The sequence below is a fragment of the Balaenoptera musculus genome, chromosome 7 (assembly GCF_009873245.2).
Source record: "Balaenoptera musculus isolate JJ_BM4_2016_0621 chromosome 7, mBalMus1.pri.v3, whole genome shotgun sequence".
NCBI lineage: Eukaryota > Metazoa > Chordata > Mammalia > Artiodactyla > Balaenopteridae > Balaenoptera > Balaenoptera musculus.
The window spans coordinates 21,868,003-21,889,002 of record NC_045791.1 but is presented as its reverse complement, the minus strand read 5'-3'; the positions used below and the strand labels follow the sequence as shown (position 1 = coordinate 21,889,002).

At 38.8% G+C, this 21,000-nt stretch overlaps 1 protein-coding gene across 2 annotated transcripts in view; it reads right to left on the bottom strand.

The window, feature by feature from the left end:
- THSD7B (thrombospondin type 1 domain containing 7B) overlaps window positions 1–21,000 on the bottom strand; it is a 751,247-nt gene that overhangs the window by 14,741 nt on the left and 715,506 nt on the right. For both annotated transcript variants that reach the window (XM_036856921.1, XM_036856923.1), the window contains 5 exons: window positions 10,380–10,525; window positions 5,027–5,186; window positions 3,730–3,903; window positions 3,534–3,629; window positions 1,147–1,229 (listed from right to left, as the gene is read on the bottom strand). In XM_036856921.1, the coding sequence (XP_036712816.1) occupies window positions 1,147–1,229; window positions 3,534–3,629; window positions 3,730–3,903; window positions 5,027–5,186; window positions 10,380–10,525 (659 nt within the window). The remainder of the gene's footprint in view (window positions 1–1,146; window positions 1,230–3,533; window positions 3,630–3,729; window positions 3,904–5,026; window positions 5,187–10,379; window positions 10,526–21,000) is intronic.

The window sequence follows — 21,000 nt, the reverse complement described above, 5'->3', positions numbered from 1 at the left end:
AAAAGTAAAAGTCAGAAAAGCATATAATTAATAAATGCCTACAGTTTAGGTAGCACTCATAAAATAATGCCAACTATTATAGTATTTCCAGTGGTTTTAATTGAAGACATTATTCAGCGTTCAATGGGGAGAACTAATTAAGAAAAATTGGTATATGCTCAGCTATGAAAGCCATCTTTTCAAGATGCATCTCTAGTCTGAGTGAAAAGTTGTAACCAGTCACATATGCCAAAGGTTCAAGGGAAATGGTAATGTATGTTTTATTGAAGAGGGTATCCAGAGAGTTGGTGGAAAGCCACAACTTCTATTTAGCAACAGCCTTAGCCCATGAAGTTGCTGCTGATCTCTTTTTTTCCAAACTGGAAGCTTAATCACTCACTCGCTTTTCTGTGGTAAAGAATTAACCTAACTTGAAGTAGAAGAGCCATATTAACAGGATGGAGCATTTGAATCATTTTTAACCAAATCATTTTTGGAAAGAACACACTATAAGAAGAAACTTGTTTCTTTGAAAGACAGGGCACACCTCTCTTCTGTGCGCACTGCACACAATGAGTGCCACTGTTGAGAATACATGGTACATTTTGCATTAATTCCTGAGCAGTGGTTGATGGGAATTAAGGGAGAAAAAGGGGAAGAAAAATTTCTGCTTTAAAAAAATGTATACACACACACATATAATTATTACCCATAACCACATATTCAACTTATTTAAAATCAACTAAAATTTATACACAGTACAGTAATCATAGTGTAACCAATTTTAATAGATAATATTTAGCAAATATGAACATGCCCTTTTTAATATCTTTCAAAATAGTTTAGGTATATGAAAGGCTAAGAATGGAGGAAATAAATCAACTGAGAACACATTGATAAATAGAGGATAAACAGAGCTAACATAGATTAGATATCTGAAAGACAGGGTCGGCTATAGATGGATTTAGAGAAAAAAGGACTGCTTTCTTGAACACATGCCCTGGAAAGAAATTCTTAATAGCTGTGATTACTCCTGCAAATGCCTCTCTGTGGTATCGTGGGCCCATGGAATTGCTACTTGGGCTGGAGGAGACTGGAAAACATCAGACAGCATACATATAACACAGCGATTACAATACTTGTCCAAGCCTCCAGCACATGACTCACCTGTGTACAGTAGGAGAAAGGTTTTCTGCAGGCCGGGTTACACTGCCGAATAGCAGCAGGGCGTGCCTGAGGGGAACAGCCTCCTACAAAGGAAATCCCACCATCATTTACAGATTTTTCTATGATGAATACTCATTTCCTTTCCTCTCTGGCACTGGCTACCTTGTAACGGTATTATCTTTAAAAAATCTGTTTGCTGACCGTGTGGCCCAGTTTTATATGATTGATTACAGTACTCCAGGAAGGGCTGTTTGAGATGAGAAACTCTGCTAACAGAAGCTGTTTACAGTAGAGATTTTATACCTGCACATTGGCAATGTGATTCTATCATATGGCCATGCTTGAGGGCAAAGCCTGTGAGTGTCAGGATCAGTAAAATAATTGATGAAATCTCAAGTGAAGTTCAGGAGCAGAAAATATATATGCGTGAAGATCTTTGTACATATTTTTTTTCCATCTCCTGCGTACCCCAACTAGGCACTAGACCAATTCCCAGTAACCAAACGGTAAAAGAATGCCACTAATCAATTCATGGGACCACGATATCAAACATTTTGGTAACATTTTAAATGTATTTCAACCAGAATACACACACACACAGTCACATACATACTCCCACACCTATTTTTAACAGCAAATGTATACACTCCAGGAGGGATAATCATAGATCTGACATAGTACTTGCAGATCCTTATTAAATATTTTTGAGTAAATGGATGGAATAATGTCTCTATAATCTGAAAATCACTTAATATTAGTCATGCCTTCCTGGATTCAAGGTACTAAGCAAAGGAGTTGGCATATTACTCAAGGGCAATATTTAAACTATATTTATACACTACTGGTTGCATTCATAGATTCTAGCCTCTGCATTACTATAATTGTCAAACAATTATAGTTTATGATTTTGTAACTAGCGAAAAACTCTGGGCTTAAATCTGTGTAGGGAATAGATCTACATTTACCCTAAGAATGAAACAGCTAAACTCTCCCTGTTACTTGAAAAAATAAAACAAATAATCCTCACAGGAAAAACAAACCAAAACAAAACAAACCACCACCAGGATCCGGAATGAGCAGGCAGGTGTGAAATTGATCATGTGGGTGTTAGTCCTGCCAACACAGCCCCATTGCTGCCAACAGAGTTTGGAGGGGGTGTTTTGCACTCAAACCAGGGATCTCCACCATACAGTGTGTGAACCCCATGGGGAGAGGATCTCCTGGGAGTCGGGAAGAACATGTTAGAATTTGTACAGTTTATCTAACATTTAAAATTTTAAGAATGAAATTAAGCTCTAATAATACTTAGCAGGTGACACTGGTAGCCTGAACTCATTCATCAGATGGCCCCGTGATGTACACTGGGCACAAGGTCCTCCATACAGAGAATTTGATAGTGGAACCCTTACCAGTCCGTTAACTCTCAGCATATTTGCAGCGTGTGATGCTTTCTGTGTTCCTGGTTAGGTAGATTTACAGTATATTAAGTTTTAACAGTAACTTACAAAATGGATGAGCAGCTTAAAATAAATTATTGTATGGAAAAACTGTGGATTAAAGGGACAACCACTAATGCAAAAACAGGTAAACTAGAAAAAGGTGAAGCTAACAATCTTTCTATTCCAAGAGAAAAATCAAAATTCTCCTATTCTGATGAGCTCTTAGTCGGCCACAGTACTAAGTAAAAAGAATGACAATCTAATTTTCTTTGATAAGAAGGCATCAAAAAAAAAAAAAAACCCTTTAAAATGATTGAGAAGACCATTTGTAGAATCAAATTGCATTCACTGTCATAAATGAAGACCCCTTCCCTCAATCTATAGTCAGATATTAAATAACAATCATGACTAACACATTGTTAAAAAATGAAGCTTTCAGTACATGAACATAAGCATCTATAATTTACAGCAAAATGTTTTTTTACATCATTAATATATTTTAATTTTTATTATATCCTTATCAACCCTTTTAATTTCACTATCTGTACATGTTTCATATCATGATACATTAGCACAGTAGTGAAGGATTTTAGAATATGTTGAGATCTGTTCTCAAATACTTTTTACTGAAAAGGTACATCTTTAAAAGTTTTAGAGACCATTGTTTTAAACTGACATCTGTCTCTTTCAGTCTTTGTCTTAGATCATGATATTTAAGGAAATTTTATTGTGTTTCAGCTTATTTCTTTAAGTTGTCTGATATATGGGACTTCAAATAGAAGTGTTTGCTTTCTAAGATGCAAAGGTCTAATGGCAACTTGTCATGAAGCTCATCTAAGGCCACTGCCCAGTCTTCCCTTGCTTATAATTTGTACGCTAATTCTTCTCACCACCAGCAACATTCAGAGATCTTTTTGAAGTGCCCACATGAATCTTAGGCAGGAATACCTGTGACGTTAATGCCATCTGAACGTTGGCACCATACAGTTCGTTCATTATTGTTCCAAAGACTTGCTTTCCATGTGTAGTGATAACATTTACCTCCTGCAAGTAAATACGATAACAGCGGATCTATTATACCTCACGTCAAAGCAGAATAAGCATTGATCAATCAAGGCTAAGAGTTGAAAAGTGCTCTTGGTACCTGTACAAGGGCGTGTTTCTACAACCTGCTGCGGGCAGCTGTCTTGGTTCTCAAAAGACTGAATTATAAATGTCCTTGACCTAGACTGGCGACCCACAGTCTCGAAGCTTCTTCCATCGATGCAGGTCAGTTCACACGTGCTCCACTCTGACCATTCCGTTAAATGGCAGTCTCCTGGAGGATTGCGCAGCACAGAGCAGAGGAAAGAACGTGAAAACTGGCCCTTAACACCATTTACATGCACAGGTTCACAGTGAGATTTCTGTGGTGGTGCAGTGATGGGGTGGGTTCCAGAAACTATGCATTCTACACTGATAAATATTCTAATTAGAAAATACTAAGAATGAGGAAGTAATTTATGGTTTAATTTAGTTGAGCAAAAGAACACCAAACACTATACTGCCATTGTTTTGCTTCCAATCATGGCAGTTTTATCTAGAGAACACTGTGACTACTAGTGATAATAAAGTTTTTAAAAGGAAGTGTAAAGATTACATCAACTCAGTTTTTAAAGAGCAGCATAACATCATAAAATAGATGTTCACAGAAATCATGTAAAGGGAATAAGTCAGTTACTGAAGTGGAATATCTTTGAACTTAAAGAATGTTTAATTTAATCTAAACATACACACATTTATGTGTATACATATATGTTCATATGTAGGTATGTGTTTTTACACACATCTATGTTACATGCCATGTTATAAGGATATATAAGGATATATTAAGCCACCTTAAACTCATGTCATATAAGCTAAGCTGTGTTATTAGGATTAAAATAAATTCGTAAATCTTCTGTAACTAATAATGACCTTCACGATTACATAGAACTTGCCTGTTTAACAGAGTGTTTCTGTGCACTTATAGCCTTACTTGTCCCCACCATGTCATCACCCAGGGGTTCATCCACTCATGGATTCCGTCAATATTTTTTGAGTGCTGGCCAATGTGCTAGGTGCTGTCAGGTCAGGTACTATTAACACATTTTCTAGATGGAGCAACCATTGCTCAAAGGGACCAGACTGTATGTCCCAGGTAAAACACCAGTGAAGTGATACTGACAAGATTCTAACTTAGCTCTTAAATTTCCAAGTCCAGTGCTTTTTTTCCCCCTCTGGCCTACTTTGCCTCTGTTGAAGCTGTTAGGTATATTCCAAAGTGATAACCACAATGATGGATGAATTAAAGTTAGTTAAAAACTTCAACTTGGATGAGAGAGAACTCAGGAAATTAATAGAAAAGAAATAAATAAAAAGGTCACCATGGAAGGCATTCCCGATCATTTAAAATTGCCTACCTGGGCAAGGCACAGAACATGGCTGCTTCAGGATGCTGTCTTGAAAGGGCATCTCTCCACACAGTGCATTGTCTACAGGTACAGTCCAGTGAGACATTGAACCATTGTGGACCACACAGGAGAGGCTGCGGATCTGGACCCCTTCCCCACAGTCTCCACCCTGTCAGAGGAAAGGATGCTGTCAGCATTACCCAAATCATGATCATCGCAAAGTTTTGGCTCCTGCCATCTCTTGCTCAAAAAAACCCTAGTTGCATATTTCAGCAGCTTCCTCCTCTTGAGAGTTATCTTTCAATTGCTGACGATAAGGCATCCCTGAGCAATTCGCCTAGAGCTGATAGAGCAACTAAAGTACAAATGCAAATCTATGCCTTGGAATTTATGCACTCAGAATATGACGATTCATTTTGGAACTCAGCCAGGATTGACTGAAAAAGAAAAACAATACCTAATTTGTCTAGGTGTATGTGATAAAATGGCCTAATCCATAATCACTCCCCCAAGAGAGCATGTACAGCTGCAGAGCGTACATTTCTCTTTTGCTTTGCTTGTTTTTCTTTTGTAGGGAATTCAGTACTTTCTCACATGGATTAGGTTTGGGTATCCAGTAAAACGCTGCTTTTCTCTATTGCCACGAGAAGTTGTTTTCCCAGAATGCCTTCTGTGCTGAATACTGTTCTTTGAAGATATTTCATACAAGTCCCACTTATATTATTCTTGGCGATTAGAAAAAAATTGTGCAGTGTCTCACAGAAACAGAAGCTTAGAATTGGAAGGCACTTAGTGGTTATCTAGCACAACCATCTGCCTGATGAAAGACTTCCTACCGTAACATTTTTAGCAGATACTCATGAGATGAGTATTATCTCCTCAGTTTTAGTCAGGTGCTCATACTTCAAAAAAAGTCCACTGGCTATTTGGATAACTGTAGAGGGGTAGCTCTGTTTTTGCATAAATGCCTTAGAAAACAGAGCCTAAGACAAAGCTTCTATACTAAGGAGGTGAAATCCCGGGATAGCAAGAGTGAGGGTAAAAGAGCCATCGCAGGTGCGGAGGAAAAGCAAATATAAGGCAGTGTGTCGTCAACTGGCCTAAACTTCCGAGCAAACACAGCTGGTTTCTCGGTCAAGCACAACATCTTCTAGACAGGCTGTAGGACCATCCATGAGGCGGGGAGGGAGGAAAAAGAGAGAGGCGTTACATGCCAGCTCCTCCTTGGACTCAGTCCTCATTGATCAACCTTCACCCCATGGAGTATTAACTCCTCTGTACTTCCAAGGTATGTTACTCAGCTCCCACTAAGTCCAGAAATTGGTGGAAGAGCTAGAGCTTTCATGACTACTACTGGTATGGATGGAGAGAGAGAGAGAAGGAGAGAGAAGATGACCCTCTGCACGGGCTCTGTTGCTGCAGATAAGGATGCTCCGTGTTACAAGTCATTATTAGGTGACAGTCAGACAACTGGGCTCTGTACTGGGAAACTGAGTTTCAGCTCCTTCTTATTTCCCACCCCAACAGAACCCAGAAACTGCATTGCTAGGCCTGGGAGCTTCTGTGGCCGTGGCAGCAGCAGGAGTGAAGAGGGATAGGGTGGGCAGTGAAAGCAGCCATGACAGTGCTTCTGGGCACGCAGCAGGTGACCCAGGGGTTGATGGGCCCGCTGAGCACCAGCCAGGTCAAGGCACTGCGGCAGCGGCCGCTGAGCGTCAAGGGCAGGTTGTGGATGGACTGCCGGATGTGCAAGATGGTACAGAGTGGCTGCTGAGAAAAATTCTTTACAGAAGCAAGTTCGGATTCAAAGCCATACTGGCAGAAAGGAAAAGGGGAGACTTGGAGGAGACTTTTCCTCTCCTCCTCCTGAGTTGTAGCAACGCAGGGCCTGATGAAACTGAGTAGACACACAAATAGGAACCACCACCTCCTTTTCTAGAGCCGTCTTAACAAGAATTATGATTTGTTTATCTAACAATGGCAAGCCCCACACTGGATATATCAATACCTCATAACGGCTCTAATCGTCTCTACGGTCACTGTGAAATTGTTTAAAAAACGCACCCTAATTTTGAACCTAAGTGTACTTTTTTTGGAGAAGTAGAAGTTCAACACGAATTCACAGTATATTCATTCAAACCAAGTGTTCTGGTAAATGTTCACTTCCTAAAGTGGAAAATACCTAGTGGAAGTTAAATTTCTGTTTGGGGGAGGATTCTCTCTATCACTTATTATTCCAGATGATAGATCCATGGAAGAATTGTCTAAGGTGTATGTTTCACTATAGAGTGTCAGAGTTTGTGAACTTGGTGTCTGAAGATACTGCAGCATGTCTGAAATTTGAAGTTACTGCTCTCCGGAACCTCAGGTAACAGGAGATGCAATTGATTAGAGCTTTGTTTGACATTCCAGGAGACGGAGTGTGCAGAAATGACAGGAAACAAATCTACATCAGGGATCACTTTAAAAACCAAGACAAACAATAATATGCTCCTAGTATGTATCCATGATCAACCTTAATCTCATACCTTGACAACAACAGCTACTGTATGAAGAGAAATCAGCATCAGCATGATAGCTTCATTCATAAAGCAAGCATTCGTTCAGTCTCACTCACGAGACTTCACACACTAGGGCTTGAAAACAGAGCCAGGTTTCTTAGAGCCAGATGGTCAACAGCAAGGATTCTGTCACTGACTCTCTGCTGTCCAGATCATTAAGGGACTTTCTGTGTACTCTGAATCGGCACCAGCAGATGTGAATCAGCGGATGGTGCTAATAATCATAATCAGAGCTGTAATCACACCTGTAACAACAACCTCAATTTATTGAGCTCTGAATTTATGTCAGGTACTGTGCTAAGCACTACATATGAAGTTGTCTATCCCTACCAAAACCCCCTAGCAAAACAGCTACTCTTGCTACCCCCCATGATATACATAAGAAAACAGAGGTTTGGAGAGTTTGAAAACTTGACAAAAACTGCAGAGCGAGGAACTGGAAAAAATCTTGACCAAAATGAGGCCTGCTGGACTCCAGAGTCTGAGCTCCTACACAGGTTTTGCAGCATACGTGTGGATGCGTGTTATCAGCTGGGGAACCTGGAAAGAGTTAGGAAACCCTGAAAAAAAGTGAAGCCTGAGGATAAACATTTCCATTTGCAAATCCCTTTCCACATAAGATGGAGGCAGAATTGGCATATCCACTGAGCCCTGCGCGAGCTCCTCTTATTAGGGTTTGGTACATTTGACGGCAATCAGCCGCTTCAACATCTCTACCACCTCCAATGCATGAGCTTTCAACCTGCATTTGGCAGGTCAGGATATTACAGAACAAGGAGAAGCAGGACAGCTGCGAGAGAAGTATGCTTCCTTTGTGTGTGGAGGCCCACGTGTATTTTAATCAGTAATTCCCAAAACTCAGCTTACATAAATGTTTAAGAAAAGGCAACTCACTGAAAAGATATTGTGTTATTTATCTCACAAAGCATCCACAAGTAGACTTTGAAGAGCGGGAGTACAGTTCAAACTCAGGAAAAACTCAACTCAAATATCATCAAGATTCACTTTCTCTTTTGCCTCTGCTTTTTTGTGTCACCTTCTTTGTTCTTCTTGCTTCTAAGTGACTGACTAACTTTATCTACAAGGTGGGAAAATGTGGCAGCTAAGAGTTCCTGAATATAATATCTTTGAACATCTTCAGTTCCATTCCAAATTCTTGGGGAAGAATGCTGATTGGCCTCCTTTGGGTAAGGTGCCCACACAGGAATAATTACTACAGACTTGTTTTTTGAGAGCTTTGCCTGGATTGAGTCCAACTCCAGTTGCCTCCCGATTGGAAGTGTCAGTGAGGGAATAACCTCATCTAGAAATCTGAGACATTTCTCAAGTTTCTAGATACACCTGCTCTCGTGGTACCTCCAGGGCCTCCATGCCCAGGTATCTCCAATAGATACCGCAATGCCCCCTCTCTATACCCACCAGTACTGCTACAGAGAATGTTCACAACCCACCACTCTGGCCCCTGTGGTTCTGGCTAAAGCTCAATACGTGACAGCAAAATGAAACATTACAATTGACATTTCCTCTTAATGTTCCTATGGGACAAATTGGCAGACATGTCTATTTAAAAAAAAGGCTCCTGATACCTGAGAAGGTAAAAAGGAAAGTACAAAAGAACATGTGAGGTAGAGTAGCAGTTGTATGGCTGGTAAGACATGGAGTGTGGAGTTTGTCCCCCATCCTTCCCCTCTTCTTCCTGTGTTTTCTCTCCCTTCCCCTGCAATGGGTTCCTGAATTCTTTGAATTTATTTTCTCTACTTTCTCAACAATTATCAGGAGAAATCTTCCTTCCATTTTCTTAATTGTAATTCCAAGCAGCACTTAAAAAATTGTTGAAGGTTTGGGAAAGAGGGTTTTAGACTAAGTAGACAAAGTATTCATATTTAAAGCTATTAGGTTACTATTTAATTAATTAGCATGGTTACCTTATTTTCTGTAAAAAGGAGACTGAACAAATGTACCACGCATTTTTGTTCCTCTGGGACTTATTAAAATACATGGGCATTTAACTTCTGCAAGATAATAATGCTGCATGACAATGTCATCCTGACAGGAACACTAAACATCTCCATGAGAATACTCTGCAGATTTCTTAATGCATAATCAAAATTATTGTTACCTAATTAAAATCTGCTTTGGAATATGAACTGAAGGATAAACTAGTAAAATAAGAAAATAGAGAAAATCAACGTGCTTTTTCTTATACAAGAAGCCAGAGAGAAAATGCCGTAGAGGATCTTTGCTGACCCAGCAAAAGTTCTGGGTATGTGATATATTATGATGTTACTAGGCATTTATATTTCAGGTCAATAAAAAGCAATCATTGAGGAAAATGTAGTAACCTTGGTTCGTGTAATAATGTTAAAATATAACTTTCATACGCTTTTGGTTTTCTGCCCACATGCAAGATTTTGTCGAAGCCTAAAAGTGCTTTTTTAAGAAATACAGTCTACAGCAAGCTGTGCATTTCCATAGCATCAGGGTTTTGCCTAATTGCATAATGCTTTGATATTTCCAACAAGCCAAGAAGATAGAGAATTTCTGAGGATGCCAAAGAGATTGGAAGTCCCCTGACCCAGCTTATTATAAATAGTGCCTAATGAACGGCTATTTATTTTCCTAGCAATATCACTCTGTATGAGGTTAAGTCATTTGGTTCTTTTTTCCATGTTCTCCATTACATAAAAATACACCATGCCAGGCCCCTGGTATTGTGAAATTTGTTCCATCAGCACATAGGTTTGACTAGACAAGTGCTTTGGACATACTGAGAAGCATTTCTCTGTCATCCCATGACCTACCTCCAATTTACATGCAGACCAGTTGCTGAGGACCCAGCTGTAGCAGGGGGTCACTGGGCAGGTTTTCTGCTGGGTAAGCTCTGTGGGGCATGGCCGTCCATCTCCTTGGGTTGGCATAATGATAAATCGAGTCCGGATCATTCGACCTAAAACGATAAGGAAGATGTCAGCTTTTCCCTTAGAGTTTGGCTTGGAAAGGGAATGAAAGGACAGAATGTTGCCTTACATACAAAAGTCTTCATTAAAACACACTGAACTTTGTCATGTCCAGGTTTCAGTTTTTCTGCCATTTTAATTTAGGTTTCTATGGAGACACAGGTTATCTAAGGTCTGCATAACGCTTAAGGATCTGAAATTCTGTCTGTCTTCTACTTTAGCCGGCTTAAGTCCAAACTCTGTATTGTTGCCAAATAGACTGATCCCCATAAACACTGGCTGAATGTTAATTCAGTTAACAAATATTTACTTATTAAGCTTTAAAATAATCCAAGCATCCTGCCTTGTGCTAGGGATATAGTGTTGAAAACGCCAGATGTACCTTCTACCTTCACAGACCTTATATTCCATGCTAGGATTACAAATATTAAACAAAAATAGAGTTGTATCTTCTTTGTTAGGTTCTAAATCAGAAAGTAAGGTAAAAATTGCATATAATCCAAATAACCCTAGAAAATCTCCTAGGAAGGTGCCACCCTGAGGTTCCAATAGTGTCTCTCCATTAATTCAACATGGCCGATTTTCCTAGATTTTAGGACCAATTTCTTTTTTCACTGAGTACAAGGTAAAATTGTTGACTTGTGTGAAGAAGCCATGTTGTTTGAAACGCGTATGTTCAAATGCTGGTACTCCATTTCCTAATGAAAGGAAATTGGTTAATAAGAATAGCTCAAGAAAGAGTAGGGCTCCCATGTCATCTTATACCCACTCCTAGGCATCAGGTCATAAGCTCATTAAGTGGAAGAGTGGATGGAATTTAAATGTCTTTGTTTCTCTCTCTTGCTCTCCCTCCTACTCCCTCTTGTCCTTACTCCTTTTTCACTGATGAGGTTTGATGTGCATATAGTTTCATTACTGTTAGCTGTCTGTGAATTATCTGTGAATCCATGCCCTTCCATTGGTGTTATAAAGTCATTGTATTTGTGATAAATGTTCAAGGAAAAACAGAAGGTTCTATGAGAGCATGTTATGGGGATGCCGCCCAGTCTGGGAAGGAAGCAGTTGAGCAGTTGAGCTTTAAGCAGAAATCTGAAGGAGCAGAACAGGTTTGAGGACCTGACAGGCCAGTGTGGCCAGACAGAAAGAGCTACGAAGAGAACAGGTTGAGGGAATACTGTTAAAGCTATTAAAAGTGGGGTCTTTTAGTCGATGTCAAAGATTCTACATTTACCTCTTAAGAGAAATGGAAAGAGAGTAATGACTTCACTTCTGCATAGGATTCACTTGAAAACCTTGGCTAAGAATTCCCAGATGCCCTCAAGTTCAGGGAGAAGTAAGGGTAACTCACACCTTCAGTGCACTAGACCTCTTAGTGGCCACCAGAATATTATCATAGATTTGGTGGTAAACTAATTCTCTCTGAGAAGACCCTTGAGGAAAACTAGGAAGTTCTAATCATTGGATTCTAAATTCCTTGAGGCCTGGGATTCTGTCCCTAACATGGTACTCCATATATATTGAGCACTAATTGAATATTTGTTTAATTCATATTTTCATAAATTGTCTATATGATATTATCTGGTATCTGAAAATGTGTGATGATATATCACCGTAATTATTTGGCAGATACCGTGTGCTAAGCAATTTTCTAAATACTTTAAATATACTGACTCACTGAATAATCATAACAACCCTGGAGGGAAATTCTATTATTTTTCCATATTATAGATAACATAGGCTTTGCGAATAACAGAATCTACCCATTCTGCCTCCGTAGGCCCTGAGAAGAACAAATGCTTTGGACAGATGTTCCTTCCCAGCATCACTCAAATCAAATCTTACAGGTTGGACATCACCTTATTCATATGAAACATTGTCCTTGCTTGATGAACACATTTGGCTCAAGATTTCACATTAATTCTTGTTTAAATACTCCTCAGTTTTATGATAATCTTTATGTTTATCCTCTTGAACTAAGTATCTATTACCCTAATGTCATTATCATTGCACTCTGTTCTCTATCCATCTTTGTAAGAATAATGACAATGTAGTATCACCTTTATCACAGCTAAAGAGGTTCTATTTCATTAAAACCAAATAACTTCAAGCTTGTTCTTGAATTGATGGCATGCATCATGGCCATTACTTTAGGACTATTTTATTTGTTTCCATTAAAGTGACAGATATTTTCTGCTGGACATCAAGGTGGGGGGAACCTAATGAAGTCAATGGAAAAAAAAATGATGCTGTTACTTTTTGAAATAATGAAGTCTTACAACCGCTCATTGAAAGCACAGCCATATGATTTCTCTGCCTTTTGCTATCCAAACACCAAGATACGATTTTCAAACAATGCCAACTACTACCAAGAAGCATATAATAATTCTACATTTTGAAGTATATTATCATGTTTAATTGGCTAATATTAAAGTTCATAAGAAAAATATTGCTAATCAAGGCACGACAGTATAAAAGGTACCTACTGCACCTCAAGTTTCTTTGGGGTACTTGATATCTTTTAATAAGTTCCTTTTTCTAAGTCAGGGGTATTTGGTTGTATAAATTAAATAATCAGAGAAAGTATCCCTTAAATTAGGCACTTTCCCCACAATTCCTGAAGTTGTAAATATAAAATCTAGCTACATGGAATACAGATGGTATAGACAAGGCGGCGCACCATTTCCAATGGTCCCTGGAATTGTAAACATCACGTTGGATGTAATATTCAACCTTGCACCTATCTCTCGACAGTATTATAAAAGGGACCTCTAACAGCAGGAGACTTAAGGAATTGTTTTGTAATAGTGATTTTTCATGAGAGAGAGAAAGCAGGGGAGGGTGTGGCCAAATGAAAGATATTTAAAATTATGATCTGATATAGAATATGAGAAAAAGAACATTTTAAAATAGCTGATGTATGGTGCAAAGAAACCTGGACTTGGCATCAAAATTCTCTAGTTGGAAACAGTTCTCTCAAATTAACAGCTAGTAAATGATGTGACTGTATGAAAGTACTTTAACTCCTCTGAGCATAAATTTCCTCTCCTGTAAAATAAAATTAAGTATACAGAGAGTCCTTATTATCTGAGGATAATTCATGCTGGGGAAAATGCCACTTAAAAATGAATGTATTTCAAATAGGAATTAAATTATTTTTAATAAATAATGAAAAATGTCTAAATGGGACTTTTTCTGCAACTAAGAAGTATGCAAGTGGGTTTATTTTATCTAATATCAACTACCATGCAGGTAATTGCAACTATGAAGTTATTATTAGGACAAAGAATAAATCAACCATTGATATTTTTTACATAATTTTATGATGACCCTATGAAAGTTTTATTCTATTGTGACTGGCTTTTGCAGTTTGATCATAGAATCTTTGTTATTTGAGTCACTTTTCATCAATTTTCTCAAGAGCTCCCCTTAATCTTTGGTGTACAGATTGCTCCATTTTGTGCCCCTTTTTTGTGGGTACACATTCCATTTGCAGCTAGAGATGGACCAACAAATACCTTGCTGCAATGACAGGGCATGTGCGTTAATCCAGGAGACTCGTTGACTGGGGGACGGCTTTATAAGTGGTCAGTTCAACAGCGAATATTTTGATAGTATAAGGGGTTCTGCTTCCTATAGATCTCACAATTATGCTGATTCAGGTGAAGAATACTGAGATGATGAGGACTCCTTGACTAATCTCATGTTGTATATGAATTTAAAAATACCATATATGAACTACCTTACAACATAACTAAAATAGAGTAGGTGCTGGCTAAATCTTAATATTTTTAGTCATTTATTTTGACAACTACTATTTCATATCAATTCCTAGACCTGGCCCTGGAACAAACCTGTAATGGGTATATAAAGCATGCTACTTGGATTCTGTTGGGCTTTTTAACATTAAATGCACACAGCTACGAAGGCCATAATGATTTAGCCTGGTCCCACCCAACCTCTTACACCCTAGCCTACACTCCTTCTGCCCTCAGAGTAGGAGTGAAGGCGGCTGCCATCCACATCCTCATGCTTCCAATCTGAGAATAAGAGAAATTTCTTGGACACTCTCCAGACAACTCTTGTTTGGGTTTATGAATCTATTTGAAACTTGAGTTCAATAGTTGATATAGACAATATGTTTAATGGGTAATACCGATGAGATTAAAGAAACTGATTCTCTTATTCATCTGCACTTCAGGCTATAAAAGAGAGAAAAGCACTAGCTCCAAAATGTTTCCACTTGAATAAAGACCCAGATTACAGTAGGTTAAGTTTGCTAGCAATTCTCTCTGAAACTTTTCCTCCCCTCCCTTTAGGAATATTGGGAACTCATTATAAGCAACAGTGATACTAGGCCTACTGCTAAATTAGCAATAATTTCTGGCAATGAAGGAAAAAGGATTGCATGGTAAGACTTACAGAAGAAAATAGATAGCGGGGCACACTAGTTGTAACACACCCTCCCCCCTCCAAAGAAAGGCCAATACTGGTATCTGCATACAGGTTTAAAGCGTATTGGAGCAGATCACACTCCCATTGAACTCAGCAGCAGTCAGGCTTCAATCTGAGGCTCCACTGACAAAGGGGATGTGGGAAATTTTAAGCAGTAAAAGAACCCCTCAAAACTCGTTACATATTTGTCAATGTATACATTCATAAAAAAGAGATGCAGTCAAACACGATGCTTCTCTGTTCTGACCATACTTTCAGATCCAGGGAGCCAGCCACCAACACTGTTACAGTGATAGGCTCTACACAATGGTTCTTCTGTGGCCCTGACAGATGCTCATTGAATTAACTGAAAATCATGGTTTTGATAGCTCTGGACAATTTGAATACGACCCAGGCACACAATGCAAAGTACGTTTGAATGGGAAATTGGAAAAGGAAATAGAAGAATAGAGCAATGAAGAACATACCTGTTTAATCTTAAATAGTTCATTAAATAAAATATCTGAGCAATTTATATGAACATACCTATAAACTCCAACGTACCGTAGCCATGTAAATATGAAGACAGTAGTATATGAAGTCACTTTGAGCTTATAGAATGTTATTTGAATATTACTATTACTGGTTTGCTTTCCACCTGGGAACTATTTTTTTTTTAACATGAGTTAAATTCTCAAGGCATGTGCACAACCGCTGGCAGGGAATGGTCTTCCTGAGCTGACATCTGTAAGGGCTGGCCAACCTACACCACAGAGGACGATGTTCAGTGTCACTAACCTCAAGGTGATGATGGTCCTTCCTGATATGCACCAAAAAATTAGGTTACTGAATAAAATGTTTCCACTTTTAAGTATTTGCTACTTTGAATTTATTCTTAAGCTTTTGGTGGCTGTTACCTAGTATTAGTCAGTTGAAAATACTAGCAGATTACAAAATAAATGAAAAAAGAAGCAAAGGGATACTAACAACCACCTCGTTAATAGCTGGTCAGGTCAGTCTGTTAATCAATTTTAATCACATATGTCTCTGTGGTTAAGGCAATTTATTGTATAATACCTTTTGTCATTATAAAAGTATTCCTCATTATGGAGGGAGGGTCTAAATTAACTGAGTGAATACAATGTTCTAGGATATAGAGACGATATAGCCTATTCTCGCTTAGTTCTGTTCCCTTCCTTATCCTGCTCTCTTTGCTTTCTTTCCCCTGAGAGCACCTGTTCTCCCCACCCGCCTCAAATCTATCACTTCAACAAGAATCCCAGTCTCATTTCCTATGTGATAAACCGAAGCCCAGAGAAATTAAATAATTTTTGCAAAGTCACACAGCTAGAAGGATGGGAACAAAAATTGGTCTTACTCCAAAAGCATCTGCTTTCCAACAGATCTCACCTGGTCCAAGTCAGGTATCAGATGCTATGCTGAGGTCATTAGGTGACTTGAACAAGTTTGAGAAGTACACTTAGGTCTCCCCTCTGCAATAAATGGGTTACCTGTATTCATACATTTCATATTTTCCTTTAGAAGAAACTACTTACAATTATGGTATTAACACCTTACTCTGTGATAACTCTTTATTTGCTTTTGGGTACTTGTCAGAGTAAATTTCTGAAAGCAGAAGGAAGTTAGATTGTCTATAAAATGCTCAGTTAATTTCATGCAATTCTTTATGCTGGACATCTGTTTTTTACTTCTTTTAAACACACATCATCTGGAATTTTTATCCAAGTTTATTTTTTAAGTGCCAAGTTTGTTTTAAATATACAGCCTGGATTGACATGGATTTGGAATCAAGGTTATTTTCTGATATAACAGAGTGGAGAAAAACTACGATCTTGATCTGCAGCCTAAAGATAGATCTTCAGCATATGTTTGGCATTGCTGAAGATGGAAGGTGCAGTAATGATTCTGCATGCAGAGCTACGGTCCATGGGTTTCCCCCATAGAGGGACTCCTTGGCTTGTCTAAGAATGGCTTCAGGCATCCAGACACCTTTCATCCTAGAGGACACTCAGGTTAGGCAAGGCAAAGAGTCCGTAAGTTTTTCAGAGTAAAATAGATGAGCCCCAGCCATGACCATCTATTTGGGGGTGGGGTTAGCAAAGTAAGGAAGTAACAAGACCACAGTTTTAGAGGTCAAGATAGACCATGGTATCACGGGAGTGAGATAGGTCTTTTAAAGGCAGAAGATTAGGCACCATTGCCTTTGCTTGGAGATAGAGCTCCAGATTTCTCTGAGATAGTGCGTATGCATTCTAGCTGCTTATTTTCAGTTCTATTCCCAACAATCACATTTCAGACCCATTAAGAGGTATTAAAACTTGACAGACCACTGTAAGTATACAGCAGAAATACCCCCAATGAGGCTCTCTCCGTGGGATGCAAGATGACAAAGTCACAGAGAGTGATTTTAGCAATCCTGGAGCTATTCTATCAGTCTCCCTATCTGGAAGACTGGCTCCCTGCAGCTATATCCCAATTAGATGGAAGAGATAATAATGTGCAACACTGCTAATTATGAGACAAGTATACATTTAGGAGGCTTAAAATTCAGAGAGACTTAAAGCCCTCACTGCCCTTTGTGTTCCAATCTGAGATCCATTTCCTCTGCTTATTCTTAAATACACCTATAAATTATGAGAATTTTTATAAAGTGACATAGCACCCAACCCAGGACCAAGTACATAACATGAACATTTACATATACAGTGTCAGATGTAAAGGGGCACAGTGGAGAAAATGGGGCTTAGAAGATACCTGAACTTGGGTTCAAATCTTTCCTCTACAAAAGACAAGCTGCGTGACCTTGAGGTTACTTAATTGCCTGTCACCATACCTGTAAAGTTATGCCTATAATTTCATAGTACTCTTGTAAAGAGCTAAAATACTCCTGGTACCAATAATTGTGCCTTTGACCAATAGATATTAAAAAGTAATTATTCTAATATTTCGTCTTTTTACTGATAAAAAATAGTGGAAGTGAAATCTGCAAAGGCTGGCTCAGTCTTACAACTGGCCATTGAAAAAGCCAGCTTTAAAACTGGATATTCTTCTCTAGTCTTTCTTTTTTCCCATTCTATAATTTAGCTGCTTGTTCTTTGTCATAGGAACTAATTACTTGATATAGTCAATAAGTTTGAGCTGTTATAACTATTGGACTGTGTGTGATCAAGGATATGACACTGATCATGTTTTATTCAGACATAAACTGAAGGTTACTGGCTTGCCTTTTAAAATCTTCAAACAAAAAGAAAAAGACGGGCTTCCCTGGTGGCGCAGTGGTTGAGAATCTGCCTGCCAATGCAGGGGACATGGGTTCGAGCCCTGGTCTGGGAAGATCCCACATCCCACATGCCACGGAGCAACTAGGCCTGTGAGCCACAACTACTGAGCCTGCGCGACTGGAGCCTGTGCTCCGCAACAAGAGAGGCCGTGACGGTGAAAGGCCCGCGCACTACAATGAAGAGTGGCCCCGCCTGCTGCAACTGGAGAAAGCCCTCACACAGAAACGAAGACCCAACACAGCCAAAAATAAATAAATAAAAATAAAAATGCTGGCTTAACTCCTAGAGAGTTTCATTAAAAAAAAAAAAAAAAGAAAGAATAAAAAGCTGGAAAGCACAAACTTGTGGTGCTTTGGAGTTAATACAAAATTATTTTTTTCATTATGGACTAGAGTGGACAGAAAAATCATATGCCATCTGTGAAACACAAGAGGCAGGCTGGATTACATAGTATAGAAAAATATTATAAACTCATACACCCTGAATTAAAAAATATGAAAGAGGAACAAATCATAATTTGGGATTAATAACCTTCTTGGAACGTTATCGCTTGAATAATTCATGATATGCTAAAGTTAGGGAGTTCTACATTCCACTGAACTGATGAAAATTCAACAGACGAAGATCATGACTAATCCAAATATTAAGCTCTTCTATTACATGCTTTGATCTTTGAAATCTATCTAAAAAGATCCCTTAGTGGAAGTCTAGAATCAGTCTCTCTTTAACGTGAAATAAATTGGATTCAGGCTGTTCTAACCTTGAAATCTTTAACACAATTAGAAAGTATATGCCGAGCACCAGGTGTACATTAAAGAGACAATCCAGATGCTTGGTAATAAAGAAGAGCTCATTTCAAAGCTTCCCCTCAGATCAATGTAGTTCTGTGGGTTCGATGGGGAAGTGTGGCTATGGCGGAAGCATCCAAGACACCCAGCTCGCCAGGATTTGCCTGACAGCCCAGTGACTTCCTAAACGGAGACAACGGTGTGCATTTTGCTTTTGATAAAGAAGTCAGCGGAGAGCCGCAGGTGCTGAAGTCAGACTCCCGTGCAACTTGCTTGCGCACTTTCATGTGACTAAATAAACTCTGTCTCCTCTTGTGGTCCCTGCCCCATTGCCATCACCACTTGGAAAAAAGAAAGCGGCTAGTACAAAAGACAGCTGCGGGCCGCATAGCACAGGGAGATCAACTTGGTGCTTGTGACCACCTAGAGGGGTGAGATAGGGAGGGTGGGAGGGAGACGCAAGAGGGAAGAGATATGGGGATATGTGTGTGTGTATAGCTGGTTCACTTTGTTGTAAAGCGGAGGCTAACACACCATTGTAAAGCAATTATACTCCAATAAAGATGTTAAAAAAATAAAGGATAATAAAAGGTGGCAATCTTATATTAAAATAAACTGACTATGGAAAGGCCCTAAATAAATATATTTTGAATTGGAAAAAATAAAATAAGGTGATTATTGGGAAAAAAAAGACAGCTGCGGGCACACCGTTTTAGAAGAGACAAGGCACAGATGTTTTTCAATGGTAGTTTCCAAACTTTTCAGCGCCAGAGTTTGGTCTCTTTTAAGAAACAAGTTCATCTGTGCCATATATTGCTGCATTTGATTATTTGCTGTTTGTTACTTTTAGCTTGTGCTGCATGAGTATTAAGGCATGATTTAAATGCAGAGTTGTCTCATTATGGAAACAGTACTATCTGCCAGGGGGCTGGTGATCAGAAAAGAGCGGTGCTGGAAGATTGGAGCTGGAAGGCTGGAATATGGAAGTATTGATAGTTTGAGGGCTGGTAGAATAGAATAGAATAGAATAGAATAGAATATAGAATAGAATATAGAATAGAATATAGAATAGAATATAGAATAGAATATAGAATAGAATAGAATAGAATAGAATAGAATAGAACCACAAAGGCTGTCTCAGCAGTGTCCTGACGGTAGCTGCCTAAAAATTCAAGGGCTATGTGTCCTATTCTTTGTACTGTTCATTTTATTTATTTTTTTAAAGATTAAGATTGGGCACAAATATAATTTTAAAATTTTCCTTTTTATATTTTTTTTGTAGGTCCTGATATAGAGCCTTGAATGCAACAGGTAGTCATAAAATGCCTGTGAGATTGAACCCTGAGAAGCCTAGTAAAGAAAACACCAGTTACAAGAACTACGGCACCTTGTCATTCAATTCTGACATAAATATCACCTCCTCAGTGGCCTCTCTTCCCGCATCCCTCACTCCCCTGCAAGACACTTGTTATTCTCCATCACATAACTTGTTTTTTTGTTTCAACACAGCACTCATCAGTGTCTGTTACTTTTGTGTATATTCACTTGTTTATTTGCCGTCTCCCTGTCTTGTCATCACCATCTAGTTTTCCACTAGAACATTAGTTCTATGAAGTCAGGGGACATTGTTTCCCTGGGATCTTATCCTTTCTATACATGGTGTATCCTCAGCTCCTGGGAGAATGCCTGGCTCTGGGGAAACTTCCAGTGAGTATTTGTGAAATATATGAGTAAACTTCTCTACAGCCCTGACTTCAAGAATAGAAGTCAAAATAGCAGAATCACCATATAATTTATTTTCTACACTGCCACTTTTGACAATGAAAGAGTACACCAGTAGGTGTCAGGATAAGGACAATAGATGTAAACTTTATAAATCCTGCTTGAATAAATAAAGGAAAAATGGAATACATATACATTTAGATTCCTGGAAGGTTTGCCAAA